Consider the following 27550-nt stretch of genomic DNA (forward strand, 5'->3'; position numbering starts at 1 on the left):
TAGCCTGTTTAGAACATCACCTTTTACTCTATTGGTTTACTGCTCTTGCCTTCATTTTTGAGCTAGTTAGAGGGAAGTTGAGATCTACGTATTTTTATTATTTTTTCCTCTCTGGTCACCAGAAGAGCGCATACTGCTCTCTTCTAAAGTTACTGATAAGACACAACTTCCAGTCCAGTGTTTACAAGTCTGATATTTGCACATCAGTGATAGTTGTCCCTGGAGCACCTCATTACATTATTCTCAGTGAAATGGCAAAGCGGCTGACCAGTGATGACATCTTCAGTGTCTTGTCCATCGAGGAGTTGATGATGAAGGCCTTACTATGACATACAGAGATACGTTTCAGGTGTACAACCCACAGGTGATCATTCAGCTCCTGTACAGTGTTCTGGTGGAGAATCAGCCTAGTGTTCTAGGAAAACATGTTAATAGAACCCCTTGAGCGCCTTTGAGAGTGTCGTGGTATAAATGAGTTACAAATTGACAGCAATGGAGCGCTAAAGAGAGGGGGATCTTCCTTGGAAAGAAGCAGTGTGATCTTTCGTATGATAAGCACATAAGATGCCAACAGCAGCAAAGACCAGCTAGTTTAAGTGCCCTTGCAAGTTTGTAGTAAAATGGGTGTTGTTTTCCTACGTGCCTGTGCAATCATCTGCCCGATTGCCTGCCTTGTGGTCCCATCATCCTTGATTTTTGAAGGATGGCACTTCTATTTGCATTCATAATCTTGGAAACATCAAATGTAGCTATTGGTACAACTGGGTTTGTATTTTTGAGTGTCTGTTGCTTAGTGAGGTCTTACCGGGTACCGGTCCACTAAACAAGTGTTTGGTATGTTGCAACAGAATTAGATGTTCAGCTGTCATGAACAACAAAAAACGTAATGTGTCCTGTTTTCCTGGTGCCCTGTGCTAGCAGGTAGATGGTGGGAGTACTGAAAAGAATAGAGAACTTTTGTCCCACTGGATTTTCTTACAAAGTTAATCTAGTATAAAAATATGTAGCTTTACCTTTACTAGCATGTACACATGTGGGTTTTTAGACTTTGACAGTCTCATGACCTAGATTTGTGTTTGCTCAAGCCTGAATGAACCGGTTAAGAAACATCTCCAGGGAAACAGATCTCTACTAAATCATAGCAGAGCTTTGCTTTTAACCATAGCACTGGCAGTGGCAACTTTCCTTTAACTGGGTAGGCGTAGTCCATATTTGACAGTGTCAGTGTTAGCTGTTCCACATTTGCTTAGTTTAGAAATGCAGATATTTTTGGATTGTGTTTTACTTCAAACACTCTATTGGCAAGGGTGTGAAATGGAAGGCAAAAAAGTGTTCGTATGCTCATAGCATTAAGCAGAGATAATATTAAGCTGAGATTTTGCGTTCTTTGTTTGCTTAGCAGTGTAGTTAAAAATATACAGATAATGTCATGACCCCATCAGTTGTCAGACACCACAGACATTAGGGTAGGAATGGTACAAATCAAGCCACGTGGGTTTGTGTTCACTAACTGGTCTCCCCTCTAAATCTCATTCTCCCATGCATATGGTAAGCCATTCTTCCCCTGTTTTATTGTATGCTTTTAGTTTGATGATAGTTGATTCCTGTTGGAATTATGTGATGCAAACTTCTGTCCTCGTCAATATTCAGAGACACAGTCTTTTGTTAGAGAAAAATAATGTAACTGTTCATTGAGTATGTGTCCTCTTCTAAGCCCACACCTGTTGTAATTTAACAGTAATAGCATCCTGGCTCTAGCTGTTGTGAAACTGCATCTACGCAGGGAGCTTTTGGGAAGGATGCAGTAACTTGAACTGAGAACTGAAGTACAGGTGCCTGTTGCAAGATCTGTCCTCCTGAGGTACAGTGACCAGAGGCTATAGTGACCCAGCTGGGACAGTGACCATTCCTTACCACATGTTGTTCCTGCTTCTCTGCTGGAGAGTACTACTGCCTTGGATGTTCTCGCAAATCATGTGTATAATCATTCCATAACCCAGTTCTGTCACAAAGTAAGGGAAATATTCTTCAAAAATGCAATGGCCAACACGAAAAAAAATACCAAACTGTCAGAATTGGTTGAGAAAGTGATTATGCAAACAGAAACGTTGGCAGCTGTGAGAGGGACTGTTAACTTCTGGAGCTGAAGGGGAGCTGGTTGCTGCCGTGGTTACAACATTGCTGAACTGCCACTGTGGAATGTAAGGCATTTCTCCAACTTGAAGTTACTTTACTCTAAAGAACCTTAATATCGCCTCATTCTTATGTCTTACTTTTCAGTACTTGATAATATCTCGGGGATTATGTGTTTGAAATATTTTTGCTTGTTTGCAAGGTATCTCTGTGGGCACGCAGAGGCCTGCTCATTTTGATTCAACCCCTGGTTATAATCTTGTTTTGCTGGGATTTCCCAGAACCTGGGCACTGTGATGATTCAACTTGAGACCTTGACCTACACACTCCAGATACGTACCTGCAGGCACTGGGTTCTCTCACTGATGATCTGTGGTTTTTTTTAAGAGCTTGGAGCTGCTGCTTCATCTCCCAAAGCTGTTAGATCCATAATTCATTACTTCAGTCTCCAGCCTTTGCAAGTACAGATGAATCACAGTCTGATTTAGAAATTACCTACTTTGTTACTCACAGAGCATTAAACTTAGTACCAGGCAAACCATTCCTTCCAAAATCCTCTCAATTTCCAGAAACGCTTTGACTTCTGGTCAGCCATTCCAGAGGCTGAGTGATATTGGGGAGAAGAGAGAGTCCGTTATCTGCACAGAGAAATATTTACATGTGGTGTGAATCAATGTATAGAAGATAAAGGAAACACAGAAGGTATTTTTCCCTTATTTTTCTCTGTGATCTCAGCCCTTTTTCTTGACCAAGTTCTTAGTTCTATTGAGAAAAAACAGCTGTCCTATTTTGGCTGTTACCCGGGAAATGGAAACTGCCTGTCCTGGTTATTACTGAAAGCCAAGTAGGGAGGTTTAGAGCCTGAGGGTAATTTGGAGGAGGCAGATGAAAACCTTTCTGTAAAGTTTGAGAACACAGTGTTGGAGGAAGCTGATAACTCATGGGCTCTTACCGTAAGCTATTTTTGAAAAAAGCATTCTTTGGTGTCTCTGAAACCAAGAGCACTGGGTTGAAGGAGACTAGACCACTGACGTATTTAGGTCCTTCCATCTTTAAGGAGCTGAATTTCACCCTGAATTGAGTATTGAGAGGACACAGTAACAGGTTCCCGACTTGTAAAATTGTGTTAAATATGGCAGGAATCAATTTGCCATGTTCGTTTATGTAGGGCGGGGAAAAAAGGTTCTTTTGCAGAGTGGAAGACTTAGGTTGAAAACATGGGTGGGAAGGGAGGAACCACCCAAAACGCAGTAGTAGTAAAAAGAAAAATAAAAATGGAGCAGCTTCCCTGTGGATGTTGTGGACTCCATTTCAAAGAGCTTTGTCAGAACGGATTAGATGAGCATCTGGCAGGGACAGCATAGGGATGCATCATCTCACAGTGCAAGGGGCTAGGCTAGGCTGCCTCTTGAGGTTCCTTCTGACACATGTTTTTATGGTTTCTGTGGTGCATGATCACGAAGTGAAAATATTAACAGGATAACAAACTATTTAATGCATTTTAAAAGAACTTTTTTTGTCTAAGTCTTAAGAAATGGGACCTCCGCTTGTTTTTAAACTTGTCAAGAGTGTGACACAATGCTGTACTGGCTAAACTGCTTTCAAGTTCTGACTGACTCTGTTCTGGATCTCACAGGTGAGATTAAGTTTATCTGAATGCTTTGGTTTGCTAAATGTATGCTAACCTAGTAAAAGCAGCAGTAAAAACTGCGAAATCACAATAATTTTACCAGAATATTTTAATGTCTCTTTTATTTTTACAATTAAATTTTCATGGTCAGTCTTCACCATTTGGGTTTTCTTTGCTGCTTTTTCTTCATTCAAATTAGACTGATGAGACCATTCAGATTAGACACTGGAATGGGTATGGGTATTCCTTGATGTGAGTTAGTGCCCTTTTTTTAAAATCCATCTTTTAGTGTTACATATATATATATAAAAAACGGTTAACTAAACGATTAAGTAGATTTTTCTGTTTACAAGTAGCTGTATTTATTTTCATGCCATAACCTTCTGACCCTTTGCCTTAAAAGAAAATGTTATTTTCTGCAATATTAAAAGATTCAGCTATACATAGGAAGCATAATATTACATCACCGTAACTTACACGAGACCCACTACTGTCAGTGGTGGTAATATAGGATTTGTATGGCATGAAACTTTCAAGTCAGGTGCTAATTTATGACTATCCAATCACATGTCTAGTATTCCATTCCAGAAAGTTGACAATCATTTCATTACACACAAAGATTTTTCAGGTGGATCCTATTTTCTATGTTAAAAAAAGTTCATATTCACTTGGCTTTAATGTCAGAGAATACAAATTCAGTCATCTGTATTACTTCTTTATGTGTTAACAGAAGAAAGGAGACCTCTTTTAATGCCTCTACTCAAGTTGGTTTTTTTTTTTTTAAAGATGATTGTTGAATGTTCTTATGGTTTTTTTTTCTTAATGACAGTTTCCTTTTAACCAAAGTCATTCATACCAAAAGTTAAGACTGCAGCTTGTTCATGGGAAAGTTGATAGGAAAAGGTCAGTATCCATTCTGCCTTTTAATAGGCAAGTTAATCAGATAAGTCTGAAGATGTGATGTGTGTGGCTTACAAGTCTTTCTTTCAGGTTCAATGGAAAGCAAAGAGGAGAGGAAAGCTTTTTCTAGACCGTACCTGCTCACTGGTGTTGCTTTATAGCATTTCCTCTTCTTTAAGAGGAGTAGAAAATAGTGGGGGGAGAGAGAGACAAAGATTTCAGAGGGTTGCAATATAATGGCCCTGCTCCAACACACTGACCGGACAAAGGAGGGAGCAGGGATTGTGGCTCACCTTACCACACTGGAAGCTGACAGCCAGGTTTCAGAGGTCACCTGTGAGAACAGTTGCCTTCTGAGAAACTTGATCAGACTGTTTTCCAAGCTGATCTGTCTCTTTTCCAGCTGTTTAGTGTGCAATGTTTTTTTTAACAGTTCGCATAAGCACACATGAACATAATTATTCTTCCTGGGACCATTGTTGAAGGTGAAAAACTGTTCCAGTGTGTGGTTTCTTGGGTTATTTTTGTTCTTGTAATGCTCTGAAGTTTGCTTATGTATAAATGATAGAGTGCTAAACTGAACCCAGTTATGGTGAATCTCCGTGAAAATACTGCAGAGATTTATTTTTTGTCTTGCATTTATTTTGTGCTTCTGCTTATACTTCTGAAACATAAAGACCTTTTGGGTGGGTTTTAGGAAGTAGTACTTGGTAGCAGGGAGAGATCTTCATTTGTTTATCAGACCTCTGCCTAGAACGATTGGTTCAACCTACAGATTGTTTTGTTATCAGATACTGATAGATTAGGAAAGCACTGAGCTGTGTACATTAATGCTTCTTGTATGTTTTTTGCCTATTCACCCCTTTTCCTTTGTCCGATAGTCTTATCATATCTAGCATTTCATACTGGTAGTGAGCGGTCTTGGAAGAACTAAAAAATCTGAAGTAGGATGATTTGCTTTTGAGAGGCAGATGGATGGGCTGCCACAAAAATATGGGGGAGGATGATATCTTAGAGCCAAGGCTACTCTGGAATGTTATCGGTAGAGAAATGATTTGTCTGCTGTCTGTGCTCTGGAGAAGGGATGCAATCACTGAGCTCAGTCCATCGGTGCATTGATGAAATGTAAATGCTGCTTCCTTCCTATTCCTCAAAGTGATTTTGTCAAACAGTACCAAGTATCTAGGCTGTAAAAAGATGCACAATTGCGGTTTAATTTTTTGTTTAACTATTAGAATTTGTCCTGCTCAAATTGTCACCAGTGGCAGTAGTCCATAGAATCTTGCATCCTCCTAAAATACACCTACATGAATTTATGCAGAAAGGATTTGGGGATTCTAGTAGATTCTATATTTATGCAAAAAGAACTTCGGTTTTGAAGAGTTCTTGGAGATCACTGTGGAAAGCCTAATGATGGAAGAGTGGTTTGGAGTGTTATGACAGCAAGGGAAGACACTTGAGACAAAACCCAGACTACCTACAAAATGAAACAAAACAAAAAGCATCTGTAGCTTCCTGTTTCTGTAGACAAATGCTGTCAAATCCAGTGAAGTTTCTGAAATAGAACTGAAATGAAAAATAGCACGACACAGTATTGCACACTTTAGAACCTTCAGAAAGCAGAAGTTATGTACTAAGAAAATCCTGCCTTCATTTAAGTAGTTATTCTAAGCTGTTAATTACCAGCTAATGTAAATGGTCTAATAAAAAGGTGTGGTGAGAGAAAAATCGTTTTCTGTCAGTAATAAATATGTTGGGAATATACCCAATAACTATATTGTTTTCTTACGCACCATTTTGATATACCTCAGACAAACTCTCAACACTTAAGTATGTGTACACAAGTTTTTGGAAAATGAATTTCCAATATACAAAGAACAATACGTAAAATACGTGTTTTGAGTGGTTTCTAGCTTGATGATGCTAATGAGACTTTATATAGAACTGTATTTGAATACATATAATTCTACTGAACTCATTATTTTTTTTTTAATGGAAAGTTGAGTGTATTAAAACATTAAATGGAAAATTCTAAGCAATAATCCCATCACTGCTTTTTCAGATACTTTAGTAGGAACTTGCAAGTGACTTGACGCCATGGTAGCCCTTTCGTTGAAGATCTGTGTCCGCCAATGCAATGTAGTGAAGACAATGCAGTTTGAACCATCCACTGCAGTGTATGATGCCTGTAGAGTTATTCGTGAACGAGTGCCAGAGGCTCAAACAGGGCAAGGTGAGTTCCTGTATTTGTCCTTAGTCAGTTCATTGGCTGAATTGAAGATAAACATAGACCTATGGTGGTTTTACACTGTTCTGTTCCTCCATTTATCTTTCAGGTTGGAGGTTTGGTTTTTTCTTTATTTAAATCATAAGGCTCTGGAGTGAAAAGCAAAAAGTGTAAACAGATTTTTCTTCCTTTTGTCCTGACAGAGGTTTTTCTACAAAGGATACTTTTTTGTGGAACTTTGACTTAAATAAATTACTTGTTTGCCTGAAAGATGATTTTTTCCCTGCTTGGAGGGCAATTTCTGTGGTACCATCTTTTTAAAGTAATGTTTGTGGTAATGCTTTTCATTAAAATCTGGGCCAACTTATTTCATGCATCAGCAAAGGAAGGGACAATATGAGTTGCAAAAGAATGGCTGTACATCTCAAAAATGTGCAAAGGGAAATGTTTGAAACTGGTTAATGAGTAAAAGTATCACCATGCTGTGCATACCATATTCAGAACACTGCTACATGTTAGTCAAATATAACTGTATCTGTACCTATTGAGCAAATTAGATTAATGTAGACTGTGAAATATGTCTTCACTTGGACAAAAGCTCTGGTTTAAATGTAGTCAAAGTTGTCAAATTCAGATTCTTCAGAATCTTTTCTTACTGTAATGTGTATAATGCCACCGGAATGTAATTCTTAAAGCAGATTGCTTATTGAGTTTTTCATGCAGCTCTCAAGTTTTAGAGGTGTTTTAAAAATATTGTCTGAACTGTTAGAAAAACTTACCAGTAATGGACAATATTACCATTACTTAGAAATGCTTCTCCTATGCAGGAGTCCTTAGGAAGTCTGGTTACACAGATTGAATTTTTCAGATGCAAGATGTGCATTTTTACCATGGTGATCTCTCAAGGCAGTTATTTTGAACAGATGTTGAATTCACACAAGTTGAGTAATAAATATCCCTGAACATCGTGAACCACATAGAAAAGCTAGGAACTCTCTTCAGATTATACAGTAGGACTTTTCCTAGATATGTGATTGCAGTGCAATTACGGACTTCAAACAACTTTATGAAGTTGGGTGATGAACAGAAATAAGGTTACTAACACATCCCTTCCCCTTCTTTGTGGCTATTAATATGTGTGTGGTTGCCTGTTAGTTCAGAAGTCTCGCAGAGTTGCAGTACAGACTGATCAAACTAGTTCCTGCACAACAGAAAATGTAATTGTCCTGCATTATGGCTGTAAACCACGCACATTTCACTTCAACAAGCTTGCATGCTGACACAAAGATAGCCATGATGTTAACATGCAAGTCGCACAGCTACTAATATTTCATGACTAGGGTGTATCCCCCAGAAATGGGTATCAGAGTAGTCTGTACTTCCTTGGTAATTCTGTGCCCTGTGCAAGGCACTTTGTGTGCTTCTAAATGTCACAACCTATTTACAGACAAAATTCTAAAATTTTACATGACTGATTTTGTACTGAATTTGTGTCAGACATCTCTGCATGTACGGATCACTTGACTTCTCAGTGGGATTTTTAGTTAAGGTCAGAAGGAAAGGTTTTTCTTCTTATTTGGTTGGTTTTGAAAAGATTCTTCCTTTGAAATTGTGTATCTGTAAGTCAGTTACACTTCTATTAATTAAATGCAAGTTCTTTTATATACTTGCATGACTAACAATGTTTTTAATGTAAATGCTCTCAAATGTAAATTGTTACTATGCATGACATTTAAAGATGAAACGTTATCCAAAAATTTTAGCTATTTTTGCTTGATTTTCTACCCAGAGGGCCTGAGCACATGGCTGAAGGTAAACAAGGGCCTGTCTCTGTGCTGAGCTGTTGTGACAGGCTGTGTGCTCGCAGCTGGCCAGCCTGTATGAAAAAAGCCCTTTGCTTAAACTGTAGAACTGCAATTAGAGCACGCGTAGCTGATGAACAGTAGTTTACACTGTTTGTGATACTGAAGTGTACTCTGTATCAATTCTTCATGCAAATGTTTATCAAGAAGAGATGCTTTGGTTGGGACTTAAGTTGACAGTCATAGTCCTTCATATTGTGTACTTGGAGTTTAGTCTTTGAAGCCAAAGCCTGGGTTTGTTCTTCTGTGACAATGAGTTTTATCATTTATTTGTGATTCTGAAAGAATCAGTCAGCAGGTGTTTAGCCTGCAACAGGTGCAAATTTTTCCTGAGATTTTTATTATGGATATAATTCTAGAAGCCTTATATTTTTTTAAATGCCTAAACCTGAAGCATCTACCAAAAAGATTCCAAAGTTTAGCATAAATACAATATCTGAAGGATTGAAAGCAAACCATATTATTTTAAATAGAACTACTGCTTAAAATAGTATACTATGGTTAAGCCCAAATTGCTTGTGTCTTTGGTTAGTCAATTCCAAAGCAGGACCTATGAGCATTTGAAAAAGGTCATCTTCAAGAGGAATAATTACAAATATAATACAAATTACACAGTACGTGTGGCATGTTCTTGCTTAGTGGAGCTTTTGTTCAAGTCTTCTATAAAGCCTGATCTACCCTGCTATCTGCTGCTAAGCTAAATATTTTCTGAAGCACAGAAAAAAATTTCTCTCAAGTTCATTAAGAATGGAAGGGAAGTGTAATGGAAGCTTAAACCTGAAGCTGAGTAACCTTGAAAAAAAACATGTTGGCTATATTAGATTTGATATTATTTTAACAAGTCTCTGTCTCTTCTGTTCCACAGCCTCTGACTATGGATTGTTCTTGTCAGATGAAGATCCTCGAAAAGGTATATGGCTGGAGGCTGGAAGAACACTGGATTACTATATGCTGAGAAATGGGGTATGGTGCAAGTCTGTTGCTTCATTCATCAACACGTTTTTAGAAAACTTGTTTCCCAAGTAGCAAGAAGAATGTTTGGCATCTGGAGGGGTAGGAGGGTCTTGAGTCTGTTCCTGAAATTGTCCCACTTCTCTTCCTTGCTGGACCTCTGTAGTTAGTTTTGTTCCTGAGTCTCGTCGTGAGTGTGAGCTACTGTGGCCAATACTGTCTTCATAGAATGATCAGCAGAAAGAGGAAAAAATAAATTTTGTAATAAGCTTTATATTTGAGGTGACGTTGCATTATAGTGTAGGTTTCTTTTATACTAAAGATGGTGAGGTCATACTTGTTCACATTATGGCCAGCTTTCTTACAACCAGAAGCCATTTCTATGCTTTTTAAATGCTAAACTGTTTTTTGCAGCACTAAGGTCTTTAGTCTGTCCTACCCTGTCTAGGTTTTGATCTTGCCGGCTAGGACAAGTTCTTGAAAAATGATGTTGTCAGAACTAAGAAGTAGCCACTTCTCAAGCTTGTTACGTGAATAAGTTTGCCTATACTATAACAAAGGAAAAGCCTAGCTTTTGCAGGGTGGTGAGGGCATCCTGATTTAGGCATCTAAGTTAGTGGGTTGACTTGTGGAGGCTTCCAAGAGCATTTAGAAACAGTATTGTTTACTTCCTAGGATATATTGGAATACAAAAAGAAACAGAGACCTCAGAAAATACGTATGTTGGATGGTTCAGTGAAAACTGTCATGGTGGATGATTCTAAAACAGTTGGTGAATTGCTGGTTACCATTTGCAGCAGGATAGGTAAGTTTTTTGGGACCCACATACTTAAGAATTTGTTTTTCTGCCATATCTTGGCTTTTAGGATGTTATGTGTATTACTGGCTAGAAATTGACACATATGTTAAAAAAAAAAATATTACATTTGTTATCAGTTAACAGTTACCAAACAGTTTTTTGAAATCTGGTGTCCAGGTTTTATGAAAGTCGGTAGAGAGTTAGTTATATCCTTAAAATTCAGTATTTAGCAGTTGAAGGCACAAAGTTATCTGATAGTACAGTTATAAATTTTTTTATTATAAGTTACCTGTTACGTACGCTTTCCTACTACGTAGTAGAGAATTAGAACTAAATTTATACTTAATTTTAATGGGATAAAAGATAAATACAGTTAACCTTGAAATGTACCTAAACTTACAGCTCTATGTTGTTTTGATTAAGAATTGATCACAGTACTGTATCATTTGTGAAATGACATATGGAAGCCATCCAGAGCAACTGGTCAAAAATGTGTCATATTGGTTATAGTCTGTCTTTGTATTTATCTAAATAAAGGCATTTTGGAGAACTAATTCCTATTTAACTATAAACATGCATCCAACATGGATTAGTTTAAATCATCTTAAACCCTTGCTTAATTCTCATTTATAATTAAAGTGGCCTCAATTTGTGTTAGATTAATTTACTTGGAAAGTGAATTAAGCTAAACTTAAATTAATCCATTTCAATTTTGTTGGAGTGTTTCTATGCTGGATTCTAATGTGCTGTAACTAATTTACTTGAAAAATTAGCTTGACTTATTTTCATGAATGTGGTCATGTAGGTGAGCATTTAATTTACTTTCCTGTATAACATATAACATAAACATGCTTTACCCAACAGTGGAAAAAACCAAGCAGAACAAAAAAATTGAGAGCAACTTAGCACATATGCTAAATGTTGTGGACTGATTTTTGATTCAGTTTCATGTAAAATTCATGAGAAGGGTTGAGTTTTAAAACTCTAAAAAACCCATATATTTCACGTGGTTTCTATTCCTCAGTCTGCTCTGACACATTTCTTCTACACATCGTGGGCAAGCTGAAATTACTCAGTTCTCACGAAGCAATTGCAGGCATCCATGAAAGGAAATTTACTACGGCGTGTCTTCATTCTGGAATTTACTGCTCTTTTAAATTCCATCATGTTTTTAAACTGGCAGCTTCTCTTGGTAGATAAAAAAAGCTTACTATCTTTCTGAAAGTGGCAAATGCAGCATATGACAAAGGAATGATGTATTTGAAGGATCATGCCAGATATTGGAGAGAAGTCTTGAATGCGGAAGTTGTAGATTATTCTTGGGATCTCCTTCCCCATACACTGTTTTAGCATTTCATCTGGAATGTCTTTACTATACTTGAAATTAACCATTGGTGTTTTAATATACGGAGAATATTTCACACATCCTAAAATGTATTAAATCTTTGTTACAAACACTGGATTTATTTATAATTCCAGGAATAACAAATTATGAGGAATATTCCTTAATCCAGGAGAGCATCGAAGAGAAGAAAGAGGAGAGTACAGGAACACTTAAGAAAGACAGGACGTTGTTGCGTGATGAAAGAAAAATGGAAAAACTAAAGGCAAAGCTTCATACAGATGATGATTGTGAGTAATGTATTCCAGGATAATTCTTTGATTACTAGCTTTCCATGGGATAGTGCAAGAAAACCAGAGAGGAATGCATTCTTAGATTCTTCAGTGTGTCTCGGTTGATCCCTACCTGTACCTTCCATCTGTTTATGCATAATGTCATCTGCTACTGAGTATTTTAAAAATCGGTTAAATGGACAAGTTGTTGCATCTATCTATGAGAGTTAGCGGATCTTTTGAAGTGTTTTTTGTTACCTTTTTTGGTAGGGGAGTTGTAACTTAAGTGTTAAATGGTCATTTGCATAATGGCTATTTTCTCCCCTTCGTGAAAGTTGGATATTTAAATATTGATGCCAACTGAAAGACATCAAAAAGTAGTTTTGTCTTTGAAGGTATAAATGTTAAGTGTAAATGGAGTTCACTAAAGAACTAGGACAGTGTTTGATTTGTCTTATGCGTAAAGTCATGAGAACCATTTTTTCTAAGATTAACTGTGACTGGCAGGAAGATGGTTTAAAATGGTATTCAGGGATAAGAAAACTAAATAGAACAATCAGCTTTAGGGGGAAAGTGCGGTAAACTTTCAAGTAATTTTGCAATGAAACTTTGAAGATTTAAATCTAGTATTAAAATGTTACTATAGTTGTTTCTTCAACAATATTAGTGGTGTTTTATGCTATAGTAGATTCTTGTTTCTTAGTAGTGCTGCTGTTCAATTCTAATTTGTAGCAACCGTCAACACTGATGACTAGAAACAGAAATGAAAGCAACATTTTTTTCTGAATTTCCCCCTCCAGTGGAAATGGCCATTATCACATGATTTTCACAACAGCTATGAACACTGGCAACACTGGGTATTTAACAATGTGCCTGTCTGTGGTTCTGTTACAGTAAATTGGCTAGATCATAGCCGAACGTTTAGAGAACAAGGCGTCGATGAAAATGAAACACTACTGTTGAGACGAAAGTTCTTTTATTCAGACCAGAACGTAGATTCAAGAGATCCTGTTCAGCTTAATTTGCTTTATGTTCAGGTACAGTGTGTTGACTGGAAGTACGGGTTCTACCTTGTCTGAGGAAACCTGTGTAGGTTAATAAGAAAAATTCTGTTGCCAAAATACTCCATCTTCTAGAATTCCAGTTCTGGATGTGCTTTGATTTTACTTTTTTTGTCTGTCCCTCCAAGAACATGTGATAGTACAGAGGCTTTGCTGATTCTTTTAATCAAATATTTTCAACCCAATAATAATGGACATTCAACCAAAAATACATTGACTTTCATGTCCTTGTCCTGGTTTCCTTAAAATTCATGAATGTCTTTCATCTTTTAAGTTGTTCTTTTTAGTTCTTCTCCCCACTCTCTTCTATAGGTGATGCTTTCTCTGTAATATGGAATCTCAGGTCAGTCTTGCAACCAGCTTTCTGCTTCTCACCTTCCAGATTTCTTCCCAGACAGCACACAAGGCAGGCAGGCTTCCTGTTCAAAATGGGCAATATCATGTAATATCACAGGAGTCCACCTAGGCAGGTTCCCCAAATACTATACATAACTGGGCAAAGCTAAGATTTTTATGCAGAAGATACTATTTAAATTTAACTGAAGGCTTTAGTGAAGTTGCCTATAATGCAGTCTGGAAAAAAAACAGGCTTTTAAACTCTTGGTTAAAGTTGTGGTTTTTTAAAAGTAATAAATAAATAAATTTGTCAATTTAATGGAATGTTCAATTGTCACGCTTGCAGCTGATTCAAATGGGATTGCTCTAAATTACATTTTTAAACTTTGAGGCAGAAGATAAAGATGGCATTGCTTGTAAAACTACATTAGATTTTTCAAGTATTTTAGAAGACTGTATCACACTGAGCTGTTCTCCTGCCACTTATATATTTCTTTCAGGCTACTGTTATGACAGTACGTGTTGATACAGCCCTGTCACTGTTATGTCTAGAGATAGATGAGCTTTCTATTGCCAGAGCTGTAACATCCATCATCTTCTAAGACCACTAAATTTAAAAAAAAGGAAGGAAAATAGTTTGCCTTCTCCCATTGCCTTTTCTATAATGGTAATCTGGTTTTTACTTACTAGTTATGCAGATCATTTTCCCTGCTATTACAATGTGGTGAGATAAAAGCTTTTACATGTGTGTATGTACACACATATATAGATCTGTGTGTATATATATGTGTACGTACATGTGCGTATACATATGTTGTATTTTATATACACATACAGCAGGAAATGGGGTGTCAAGTCTTCTTTATGATGAAAGTTGTTACAATTGTGGTTTTGATAAGTCTCCATAGATATTTACCAGATAACAATCTAGCTCTTTGTTTATTTTATTAGTCATAAATACATCCAGAATGGAATAATAAAGATATTCAGATGGAAAGGCCTGTTACTGGATTCTTGGGCTGTGTTCAAGCTTTCAAGGAATTTCAGAGATGTAATAGTTACTTTGGATGTCCCTGACATGTCTTTGTTTACCTCCTGTAGGCTCGTGATGACATTCTGAATGGTTCCCATCCTGTCTCCTTTGAGAAGGCCTGTGAGTTTGGAGGCTTTCAAGCACAGATCCAGTTTGGACCTCATGTAGAACACAAACACAAACCTGGATTTTTAGAGTAAACACTTCTAACTTTTAAATTTGGGTGACCTCAGGTGTAACTAATGTGCAGTTGTCACAGACTAAATGCATTGTATTACTCTAAGCAGAGGTAATCAGGTTGAGTATGTTTTCTGTAGCAATCTCTCCATGAAAGGAGCCTTATTGCACAAATTGTCAACACAACTGATGAGAGGGAACCTTTGGCAGTGGCTTATGAGGCAGCACAGGGCACCAGCTTCCCCCAGGGTGCCAGTTAAGTATGCAGATGGATTCTCCTACCACCTGGTAATGTGGGAGAACTGGGATTTTGTTCTTCCTTAGAAGTCTACTTCTGCCTGCATTTAGTAATGCCATGTGTGAATTAAGCATACGTCAGTATGTATCACAGATGTTTGACTTGCTAGGAAAGTACGTGAATGGAAAGATGCTTTGTCATTTGAAAAAAGTTAATATTGCTGTGTGTAGAGGCTAAATTTTCCAGGCTTTTTAGGGGCATTAATCAGTTGTTGAGATTCACCCTCTCAGGGCATTGTATGAATGGAGATCTAGAATTGTGCTCTTTGTTTCAGACATGGACGGGAGTCCTGCTTACAAGTGACACATCCATTAACCTTTATTGTTATACTTACTTTACTGCTATCAGCAGAGCAAGTTTAGTTTGAGTGAAATTTAGATGTCCCGTTTTTCTACCGATTTCGGTTTTCTGATGGTTTGCCTGCAACAGAATTAACCAAGGACTGGAGTCAGAGGAAGAGGACGTAAGAAAGCAAAAGAAAGCTATTTACTGCACAGTCCATCAAGCCTTGCCTACGTACGAGGCTCACAGATACTTTAATGGGATGCATAAAAGACTGGGTGCATATTTGGTTTCTGTCCCGTTCCACTGGCCTAGTGCTCAACGCTGACTCTTTGACTCAGTGCCTTTGTGAGCCTGAGTCTGGTATTTACTGTATCTCAGGGAATTGCTTTAAAATGGTGGCTTGCGTTGGAGCATGCAATGCTACAACATTGGTTGTTTGAAACACTTCACTCCTGAAAGATTCTCCTGAAGTAGCAGTTCAGTTATGCAAACAAACCATGTGAACAAACATCCTTCAGTTCCAATTAATAATTAGCTTTTCTTAGTATTGTTTATTTGTCTGCTACTGATTGGCCCATGAACCTTTCCTAATAGAGCTGCTGATGTCTCTGAGAATTATGGGGTTACAGTGTAATAGCTCCAGTGTACTTCTGGTTCTTATTCCCTGGAATTGTGACCAATTACACAACGATCTTCCTTTGGGGTTTGTCTATTGTCTACTTATTCTTCCCTCTCCCTTCACTCACTCAAGAGTATTCCTACAGCACACCATTAGGGTATTACCTCTTGACAGTCTAATGTTGTGTCATGGTAATGATTCCAAGAATCAGGGGTTCCCAGCAATAGTTAGTTTTCATTTTTAAAGCAATAATTCCCCACAAACTTAACCATCAGTTTTTGCAGTTCAGTTCCTTAAATTTTTCTATGTTTTTCTAGGTGTTCTGCTTTTCAGTATAAAGATACTACTTTTTTCTTTTTTTAAGCTCCCATATAGTAACCGTGTTTGATGGTGAACTGAAACTTCTGGCTTGCTAAATAGTTTGAAGTCCATCACAGAATAAAGTCATCATGGTATAAAGTGTATTATCTCTTTTTTTTTTTTTTTTTTTTTTTAATCCTGGTAGAAATGAAAGGTATAAGTAACTGAACCATGTGTTAGAAAGAGAACATTACACCAGTGGAAATCATTTAGAACCAGAATTCCAAAGTTTAGAACCTTGTTATTTTCTTCATGGAATTTTCTCTACTATTGTTTTATTTTCATTTAAATGGGCTTTGACTGTGTTAGGATCAAGCCTTGCAGGTCACTAAGTGTAATTGCTCACTGTCCTGGTGTATAATCAGTTTCATAAAATTAAGGATTTCTGATTTAGAAGTAATTATCTTTTTGCCCTCTGTAGAGGAGCCTGCTCCAGAACTGTAAGTCCCTAGTCATTGCCTTCTAATTTCAAGTGTACATGTTTACGATTTAGTGTTGCATGCATTTGGCTGCACATACCCTTCGTAACAGCCTTTTGTGAAACCTCATGCTTTTGTTTTGTAAGTCTGAAGAAGCCAAGCATTCCTGACTCATTGTGAACAATACATATAAATACTGTAGATAAATGCTTGTTTATTTTTTTTTCTGAAAATTCATTTCTCATCCTTTCACAAAAACTTTTTAGGTTTTATTTTCTTGAAAAATATCAGGCTTTTTTAAAGTTTCATCCAACTATTTCCTACTGTTTGGTGGATGAACACTGATTCTTTTCAGGTATGAAAGTAGTTATGTTTTATGTAAACTGTATGCTGCAGCTCAGTATGTGAGATACATTTGAGAGGTGTCCATTTACTCACCACTGAAAGCTGAACATGCTACAGATTCCCTTAAGCAGAATCTGTCAGCTCATACAGAAAACAGCATGTAACAGAATAGTATTGCTATGTCATAGCATTCTTTTGAAACAACTTAGTTTAGTTTGCCATGTCTGCAATATGTTTCTATAGAGAGATCTTTTGTATCTTTTTTTTGGTCATTGATAAATGATTCTTGGCACAGATGAAGATTATTGCCTGCATCTTGTTAACACTTTGGAATTGGTTGTTGGAATTTCCTTGAAGCTCATGCCAAAGTAAATTGTGTGAAAGCTCTTAAACTATCAGATTGCAAATAGTCCCTCTTCACGCCCTTCCTCATACAGCTGAAGTTTTGCATTGCACCTACAGAGGTACACTGCGTTTAAATTTGCCAAGAGAATAGTTAAGAAAGAACTCATACTCTTCATGTGTGGGTAGGAAAGGAGCAGCTAAAACTGCCCACCTCTGCTTTTTCTTTCCAAGCACACTTGGTGACCAATGAGTTCAGTTCCTTAATCTAGCTTGTTTTACTGTCTTAAACTTTCTTTCAAGAACACTGGATATACCTTCATGCTAATGAAAAACAATTAATATGTTGGCACTCATGTATTTTTTTTTTTAAGAACTGTAGGAACAAACAGTAAATTAAGTTAAATAAACATTGCTTATTGGTAATTTTTTTTTTTAACTGAGTTCATCGTCCATTGTAGTGATGTGTAATTAAAGAGATTAAAGAAGGATAAATGATAATATTTCCAGGTGTTTCTGCTAACTCCTTTGAACAGGCTGCTGAATAAAGTGAAACTATTGTTAGTTGCATCATAGAGACAATATCTTGATTATTTGTAGCATTAAAATAATTTCAGTCTGTTTTACAAGTAGCATTTCACCCTTTCAATTAAGGTGATTACTTGTCTGTTTATTGAAAAATAATGGAAGGTGCTACAAGAAAAAAGCATCTGATCTAACTGCCAGCTACATGTGCAAGAGTACACCAGTTAGTGCTTAGTGGACAAAGTGCAAAGTTGTTTTCTTAACTCCTGCTGCTTCAGAAGCTCCAAATAATCTTTGCTCAGCAATGTCTTCATGAAGTGCACATTAGTTAACAAGTAGACATGCTTAAAAATGTAATGGTCTTGATAGTTTATCTACATACGGATAGCTGAGAAAACTAGTTAATAGAAGATGAGAATTGGAAAAACTATTGTTTTTCTATATAAGTCCATTTCCAGAATTAAACTGGGTTTAACTTGGGTTTGGGGTTTTGATTTTTTTGTTTTGATTTGTTTTTAGTTTTTCATTTGCTTTGGAAGTGAATGTAACCAAACTGGTTTGAACCTATGAAATTCTGTATAAAAGCACTAGTTGTTTCAGAATAAAGGCACCATCATTTTAGGATAATAAGCTGTATTCAGTCTTTATCTACAAAATTAATTTGGCTCTCCAGCCTTCCCCACCCCATGATATGTCTTAGGAAATAAGTCCTGAGAAGAGATTTCATTATCATGTTTTAGTGAGATGTAACTGCTGGAGCATTGGGAGGAAGGTTAGCGAGGACAGTTATTCTTACTTAGATTTATATTGCTGCAGCTTTATGGTCTTTTGAGTTATTTTGTTTATTGTCTGCAATGGCAGGCTTTTGTGTTTAAAAGCAACAACAAAAAAGCACACTACAACAATAAAAACAAAAAAACCCCAAAACCCACAAACCCCCATCCCCCCCAAAAAAACCCACAGAACAAATCCATCCTTCTCAAAACTTGTAAGTTGCCATGATTGTAGGTAGCTGTAGCTTTCTGTTCACAGTGTGCTTGCTTACTGAATAAATCAAAATGAGGAGGAGATTCTCCAGTCATACTTTTCCTGTGATTCTTAATACTCCAAAGCAGGGGCAGGGGGGTGTCCCTAGGAACTGATTTTTTGAACTGTGGGAGTTTCTTCAGGCTGAAAATGAACTGCTGAATATACGACATAGTTTTATCAGAGTAGACTGTTCCAGATGGGAAGGTGCAATCCGGAAAAGAACTGATGTTGGTTAAAGCATGATGTTCATCTGTCTTCAAGTTGGGGTGATTTTTGGCTGAGGTAAAGGGTTTATTTTATTAGGCAGCAAGGAAGTATGGGTGAGGTGTTTAAAGATTCTTTCTGACTAAACTCTGTCATGGAGGCTGAAATTGCTTAGTTTATTTTGTATTCTGAGGCCCTTAATGTCTGTGCTACAGAAGTTAGGACTGGTTATTTATAACTTTGTTTTTGAGATAGTGACTGGTATTAAGTGTCCACTTAAATGGCCTTTCAGTTTTTCAGTGAAATATTAGTTTTCTAACATTTCTTGGAAGACACAAATGAAGAACTTGGTCCTGCATGTCAGTAAATCAAAGTGCTACTGGAAAGTAATAGCAGTTTCTGAACTCAGACACAGAGCTGGCTCAAGCTTTGATGTCCCCTTTCTTCCCCCAGATTACAGTGACTGTGATTGGATTTAGATGTGAACCCCTCTGAGCTGCTGAGACACATCATATGGTTTAAGAATGGAAAGTGTCCCAGCTATTATTTACTTTTGAAGAGGTGTTACATGGGGATGTAACTTAAGTGTTTTTTTTAATTATGCCAGATATCCTCTTGCTCTCACCCTACCTACCCAGAGTTTTGTTTCATTGCTTGGGTATTTTATGCCCGTTTTAGGAAGCTTGGGGGACTTAATGCCAATAAAGGAGTATGGAAAGCATCCCTCCTCAAGAAGGCACCATTAACTATGGAATTGTTTGTTTTTGTTTTGTTTTTTTTTCTAGCCTAAAAGAATTCCTGCCTAAAGAATATACCAAACAAAGAGGGGCTGAAAAGAGAATATTTCAGGTAATTGTGAGGCTGAAAAACCTACTATAGTTTCACTTCCTTTATTAGAAAAATACGAGCTTTCACACGTGTATACTCTGTGTGTACTTGAATTATGTAACTATCAGAAAATCTAGTGTAAAGAATCTGAGAGCTTTTCTTTTCTTTCTTCAGTAGATTTATTGTCCTGATCCTTTTTTCTTCCCTGATGATTATTCAGTGTACTTTGTTGAAGGGCAGAGAGTGAATATTCAATATTCTTAAGACCTTTTTCTCATTTGCATTGAAATGTAAGGATGTGTATTTGTACTAAAATAGAAGCACATTGAGGAAAATCAGTTTGAATTTCATGCCTTCATTATTCAAGCGTGAACTTCAAGCAGTGTGGAGTACTAGCTAATGCTTGAGTTCAGTGATGTGTCTGGGAATTGCACAGTTGTGAAAGACTGAGCCAGTTGAGTATTAAATGTACTGATACTGCTGGAAGTGGTCTCAGAGTTTGAGTACTATAGATGCACAAAATGTCTGTGCTGAAATACAGGTTTGGCAGTACAATGTGAGTTGAAAAAATTCTGAGATCAACAGCTGAAATAAAGTCATACAGTTTCTGGAAGGATATACCAGTGATCTGTGATCTCAACTTGGGAGACAAGTCACAGGAATATGTCACATACTTTCCTATGTCTGTTAGACTCCTACTCTAGGAATTCTGTAACTCAGTAATGTTCTACCTGGAGCTTGTGCTACCTCCTTGTAGATGAGGATGTCTGACACTTTTGTGTGTACCTTTAGCATGTGGCAGTGATGTTGCGGTTTAAGCAAAAGAAGTTTCATTCACCTCTGAGTATCACTGTCATGCTATTCATAGTATGTGATTTGTCAAATAAGATCTATGAGTAGTTTCGGTCATTACATACTTCAGTGTATTGACAAGAAGCTCATCAGTGAGAGCACTGGTGCTGGACAAAGATACAACAGCAAGGTAGAATAAGCAAGCTGTCTTGAAAAAAATCAGCTCTTTCCCCAAGTCATAAAATTACTGAGTTTGGCAGGTGATTTTCACCAAATATTCCATCTGCAATGACTCCATTTGGGCTCCTTGCTCTTTTTGGGATCCTGGTTGTGTTCTCTGTGCTGAACTTGACAGATATGATTGGTCTATGTCCTCGGGATGCAAAAGGGTTTTCGGAGTTGCAGTTGTTCTTCCCAGTGCTCCTCCGTGGAACATTGTCAAGATGGTAGCTTACTGGAGCAGGAAAGTGTTTCCCATGTTCCTGGTGCTCCCTCTGCTGCCATCAGTCAGCATGAAAGAGGTGGCAACCAGCAGTTCAGAAGGATGTGAGGGGGAAGATGGGGCGTGACAGGGAGTCCCACAAGCAGTATTTAAATAGCAGGACATTGGGATAGGATTTTCAGCAGAACAGTCTGGGGTAGGAGAGCACATGCTGATACGAAGTTTGGGTAGGTAATATTGGTAGTTGTCATTACTTGCAGGTAATAATGTTCACTAATGAGTAAATTGTTTAAATAATAAATAGAAATTGAGTTAGAAGACACACCTAGATGAGTATTTCAGGATGAACTACTTAGGAAAATCATTGCTGTTTTTTTACCTCTGATATTCTTTTCATGTGATGAAAAAATTGTGGATAATGGTGCAACTGGCAAAAAGATCCCATTGGAAATACCTACAAGAGATGAGAAATGGTCAACTACAAGATGTGAGGCTTTCATGAATCAGAAGTTTGGGGCACAAAGCAGGAATAGTTTGTTCCTGGAAAAAACATATGAGTGCTGGGACTTCTAACTGATTTTAAAAAGCCAAGAAAAGAGGCATTAATTGTATGAAACCTCATGGTGTCAAATAGCAGCAATACATAGAATTTTAAACTGTTTCAGAAGTAATTTAAATGTGCTTGATCTGAGGCACAGGTAGAATGGATGATGGTGAAAGAGGAGTGTTCCATTTGCACAGGTTTGTTCATGTTCTCCAATAATTACAGGATACATTCTTGCTAATGTTTCTAGACAGTATTTTTTCAAATACTCTTAATTGTAATGATTATTAACTAAGCATCCTTAAACAGATAAAAGCTATACCCTTTTTTGTTTGTTTCCAGAAAGCATAGTTTCTGCCTAAGTGATACTGAACTCTCATTACAGGAGCACAAAAACTGTGGTGAGATGACTGAAATAGAAGCCAAAGTGAAGTATGTGAAGCTAGCCCGTTCCCTGCGGACCTACGGAGTGTCATTTTTTCTTGTTAAGGTAATGTACACCTTGCTGACCATATTGCATGGTTTGTTATGTATTACCTCAGATTCTGCACTAAATAAAGATCAAAGGTGTTCTTTCAGCCTTCTTTCTCAAAGCAGCATTTGCATAAATTACCACATGGGACAGAATTATAATTTCCACTTAGATCCTTGTCATACTGCTAACAGAAAGAAAGCTGAGTCTGTCATGATTTAATTTCTCTAACTGACATTTCTTCTTTTTTCTTTTGATTACCAACAAAGTACGGTCTTCAGAAAAACATTCACAAAGAACTCATAAGGTGTTCCTGTTCGGAAGTTTAATGATAATATGAATTGCATGCTGAAAAACTGCATCTGAAGAACAACTTCATCAGCTGCGTGATTAATTTCTCTCAGTCCTTACAGTAAAACAGGTCATGGTCTTAAGGCTGTTGAAACAATTTGGTACCAAGATACTGATGTTCTGCTGTGAAAATGGGAGTGGGGCATTAGTGCCCAAGTATTCAGTAACCAAGAATGGAAAGGAGGCTAAACTTAGGCAAGTGCTTTCATTCTTAGGTTCCCACAGTTAAAGTACAGAATCTTTATAGGTAGCCGAGTATCACAGAATCACAGAATGGTAGGGGTTGAGAGGGACCTTCAGAGATCATTTAGTTCAACCCTCTGCCAAAGCAGGTTCACCTAGAGCAGGATGGACAAGAACGCATCCAGGTGGGTTTTGAATATCTCCAGAGAAGTAGACTCCACACCCTCTTGGGGCAGCCTGTGCCAGTGCTCTGCCACGCTCAAAGTAAAGAAGCTTTTCCTCATGTTCAGATGGAATTTCCCATGTTTCGGTTTGTGTCCATTGCCCCTTGTCCTGTCACTGGGCACCACTGAAAAGAGCCTGGCCCCATCCTCTTGACACCCGCACTTTAGATATTTATAAGCATTGATGAGATCCCCTCTCAGTCTTCTCTTCTCCAGGCTAAACAGACTCAGGTCTCTCAGCCTTTCTTAGTTAAGAGAAGTGCTTCATTCCCTTGATCATCTTCATAGCTCTCTGCTGGACTCTTTCCAGTAGTTCCCTGTCTTTCTCGAACTGGGGAACCCAGAACTGGACACAGTACTCCAGCTGTGACCTCACCAGGGCAGAGTAGAGGGGGAGGATGACCTCCCTCAACCTGCTGGCCACACTCTTTTTAATGCACCCCAGGAGACCATTGGCCGCCTTGGCCACAGGGGCACATTGCTGGCTTGTAGTCACCTTGTCCACCAGGACTCCCAGGTCCCTCTCTGCAGAGATGCTTTACAGCAGATCAGCCCCTAACCTGTGCTGGTGCATGGGGTTATTCCTCCCCACGTGCAGGACCCTACACTTGTGCTTGTTGAACTTCATTAGTTTCCTCTCCACCCAACTCTCCAGCCTGTCCAGGACTCTCTGTATGGCAGCACAGCCTTCTGGTGTGTCAGCCACTCTTCCCAGTTTTGTGTCATCGATAGATTGCTTTTCCTGAAGTATTCAGTCATCCAGAAATTTTAGTGAAGCAGATAAAAGGTGAAAAAGCAGTGAAAAACGTGCAGAGGGTAATACTATTAATACTTTGAAAGAATTACGTTGTCTTGCTTCCTTTAAGGGAAGATACCTTGTTAAGCACCATAAATGGTGAAAGGAGTCTCAACTAGCTGTTGAACTAAGTTGTGTATTAGAAAGTATACTGAAGTTATGGTATACAGTTTTGAGTGACTAAAATACTAAAACTAATAAGCATGCACATTTAGAACAAGCTGCTAACTCAGTGGAGATTTGTTAACAGAATGTAGCTGACCTGTATGGTAAAAGGTAAAAAAATCTTTGTATTTTTCATTAATACCTTGCTTTCTTTTGTCATAGCTTAAAGCAGACAGTAACTGAGTCAAGTAACCATGTCGCAAAACTTCTGTTGGAAGGAATAATTGGTCTTTTGAAAAGTCTATCAAATGACCTACTGTGTAAATGGGAATTGATTCTTTGCAGCCTGCATAAATTCAGGAAAATACGTGTGTATTCATTTCTATTTTATGATGGATTTTATGTAGCAAATTGGGCTTGGGCCCATGCTCTGGAACCTTGGAAAACTAAAGAGGCAGAATGTCCAACAAATGAGACATCCGCTGGCAGCCCCTTTGTGATATTTGCATGGATTAGGATGTGTTCATCGATTGAAAATAAGTTTTCAAATCCAAAATATGGGACAAATTATGGCTGATCTTGCTAGTAGTCAACACCAGTGGGTCTTCGTTTCCTTTACCTCTTCAGAAATTTTATAGAGAAATGGTGAAAATCCTAAACCCTCAGTCCTCCCAATGCCAGTTTCCCATTCAGCTTCTTTAATATAGTTTTAGAAGGACTGCCATCATGGTTATTTTTTAAAGTGACTTCCAAAGATTTGTTATCACAATCCCTAAAATGCTTTTGTTTCTTGGAGGAGGGAGAAGAGGGAGTGTCTTTTGAACTGCATAGTGAACATCCAGTAAAGATCAGAGCTTCTTGATGTTAATGCATTGCTTGAAAATCCCTGTCTGTGACCAGACAAACTGAGCCTGGGGTTTTAAATTGTCCTTGTCTGCATGCCAGTTTCTTCCCTTTGTCAGTATATTCCATCATGCTTTTCTTTTCTCCTATGCCAAGCTCCATTTGAATGAAAAACAATCTTTCACACCTTGTTATAGGAAAAAATGAAAGGCAAAAACAAGCTGGTTCCTCGTTTGCTGGGTGTAACCAAAGACTCAGTGATGCGTGTGGATGAGAAGACCAAAGAAGTGTTGCAGGAATGGCCACTGACAACAGTGAAACGCTGGGCTGCCTCACCTAAAAGCTTCACTCTGGTAATCTTTTTGTATCTATTCAGAAAAAGGGGGATCTATGTGGCAAGGAGAAATGGACTTAGAACAGTTTCTTTAATGTAACTTGTTCTCTCTGTAATTTTCTAGCATTCTGTAGAGTCACTGAGTCCTAAACTAATAAACTGGCACATATTGGTGTCTAGGGTTAATCTGTATTTTGATGTTTCTAGACAGACCGCTTCCCCAAAAGTACTGTTAAAATATTTTCAAAAAACACTGTTTAAATCTGTTCTGTGCCTAACCACTAAAACGGTTAAGAAAACATCATTATTCACACCTGCTTAAACCCTTATGGTGCTTGCCATTCAAAATGCACTTTGTGACTGGCAAGACGTGCATGTACACAAAACTAGATGGCTCATTAATACATTTGATAATTATTTCAAGAACTTGCATGAATGTGGTGTTTTGTTAATGCTTTAGTCCAGAAGAGACCACTGCAACATGAGTATTTTGGATATGAAAAGGTAGTTTAAAGTGGTAGAGCAAGAGGCAGTGGCTAGAAAATTACATTTGCTTTAACCTTGTGCATCTAATTTCCAATTGTGTGGGTGCATATGCTTTAGAATAAAATTCTAAACACTTTTCTCCATCCTCCTCTTGGTCCTCTGGCATTTCAGTTTATGAAACATCTGCTATTAAACTGCAATATAAAGCATCCTTCCCCTCTCCTCCCTCGCCCTCAATACAGACTGATTTAGAATCTTGGAGCAGTTTCATTCCAACATTAAGTTGGATATAATAAATATGCAATATGTAGGTATAATAAAATGTCAATATGAACAATTTTAAAATTTGAATTATCTCACTCATATTTGGTACTGTTTCCTCATTTAGTACTTTCCAGTTTCAAAGGTGGGTTTGTTTTTTTTCCCTTCAGGATTTTGGTGAATATCAGGAAAGCTATTACTCGGTACAGACCACTGAAGGAGAACAGATCTCTCAATTAATTGCAGGTTACATTGATATCATCCTAAAGAAGGTATAGTATTAAGATAACATGTAGTAAAAATGCAGTAAAAATCACTGTACAGCAGTGCAAAAGCTCAAATGTGCGCAAGTTGCAGTTTTCTTTCTCTCAGGAAGTCAGTGTTGTATGTTATGTTTTGATGTTATTTATTTTTACCTTTAAGTAATATAAGCTCTTTCTCTTTAACATAAGCAAGTGCTTCTGGAAAATATCAAAGCTGTTAACTAGAGAGGTAGTATGGTTCAGTATAGTATGGTTCAGGCTCAGTACAGCACGCTTAGGCTTTGTTTTTTCTATCTGGAAGGTGAACTGCTGGCTATGAGCGTATCCAGAGAAGAGCTTAAAGCTTCAACTATAGATTCTAAGCTATGGACCAAAGTGGTGCATCGAGTGGGGGAAAAAATGATCCCGTGGAAGCAGCATTTAAAACTACATTAAGGACTGCAAAATAGTTGTCCAGCAGCTCTTGTTTATATTGCATCAAAGCTGAGAAAGTTTTTGGCAAAACTTAAAAAAAAAAAAATAATTTAAAAAATCATTATATTGCTTTAAAAATATTGTGATCAGTAAAGCAAAGAATTACGTCTGAATTATGTAGAGAGGGGGATAAAATCTGTGTTTGTGAAGAGGTCAGACTGTCTTGAAACTTGTTTTTATAGAGTGTGCCTGGCAGGAGAGAGGAGAGGCTGATGTTCATCTTCAGCATTCAAAATATTCACAAGTAAATAAGTGCAACAGCAACAGCCAGTTTTGCCAACAAACGTGGAGCTGAATGGTCATACTCTAAGCATGTTGTATAGAAAAGTGAGGTGTTTAAAATAGCACTGGTTGCTCCGTGACAAATTTTTACTTTATTAAGGCTCAACCAAACTACATGATTATTTGCTGTAATAGATTTTAATAGTTAAAAAAATGACAGAAAGCTAAGCAGCTCAGGAGAATTTATTGCCTTTGTTCATGCGAACAGTGTAGGATGTAACATCAAATGTTATGAAATGAGAGGTTGAGGAGAGGATTGCCAGAATTCATCACGGTACGTGCCTTTTTCTCTGAGGCTGTCAGTCTCAGATTTAATAAATCTTAAGTAAGCTGCAGGTTTCTATTGATGGTTTAAAACTTGATTCTAGCTCTCAAGTTTCAAAAGTAGCTTTGCTCTCTAATGCCAAAGCAGCCTTTCTGTCTTGATAGAATACAGATGTGTGTATTTCACTGCCTTCCAGTCCTTTGATTTCTTCTTTACAATCTGCTGACACAGCAAGTTTAAAAATGAATGAATTAGGAACAAGTTAAGTAATAAACACCCATGATGCTTCATGATGCGTGTGAGAAGCATGCAGTGTTCAATTGTCGAGCCCAAGTTATCTCTGTGATCCATGCCTCAAAGTATGGCTTATCGCTCTCAGTTGCATAATGTTAATTCTTGGTGTGTTTTGGACTGTTGCAACTTATTTGCTCGGATGTGGATTGGTGGCACATTTTT

At 37.7% G+C, this 27550-nt stretch overlaps 1 protein-coding gene across 6 annotated transcripts in view; it reads left to right on the forward strand.

Annotated features, from left to right (window-relative positions):
- TLN2 (talin 2) overlaps positions 1 to 27550 on the forward strand; it is a 192677-nt gene that overhangs the window by 66440 nt on the left and 98687 nt on the right. For all 6 annotated transcript variants that reach the window (XM_054213457.1, XM_054213456.1, XM_054213460.1 and 3 more), the window contains exons 3-12: positions 6726 to 6896; positions 9618 to 9715; positions 10379 to 10508; positions 11982 to 12134; positions 13011 to 13153; positions 14615 to 14742; positions 19935 to 19998; positions 22141 to 22245; positions 24927 to 25082; positions 25981 to 26082. In XM_054213457.1, coding sequence (XP_054069432.1) covers positions 6761 to 6896; positions 9618 to 9715; positions 10379 to 10508; positions 11982 to 12134; positions 13011 to 13153; positions 14615 to 14742; positions 19935 to 19998; positions 22141 to 22245; positions 24927 to 25082; positions 25981 to 26082 — 1215 coding nt within the window. In that variant the 5' untranslated portion in view covers positions 6726 to 6760. The remainder of the gene's footprint in view (positions 1 to 6725; positions 6897 to 9617; positions 9716 to 10378; positions 10509 to 11981; positions 12135 to 13010; positions 13154 to 14614; positions 14743 to 19934; positions 19999 to 22140; positions 22246 to 24926; positions 25083 to 25980; positions 26083 to 27550) is intronic.

The sequence above is a fragment of the Rissa tridactyla genome, chromosome 9 (assembly GCF_028500815.1).
Source record: "Rissa tridactyla isolate bRisTri1 chromosome 9, bRisTri1.patW.cur.20221130, whole genome shotgun sequence".
NCBI lineage: Eukaryota > Metazoa > Chordata > Aves > Charadriiformes > Laridae > Rissa > Rissa tridactyla.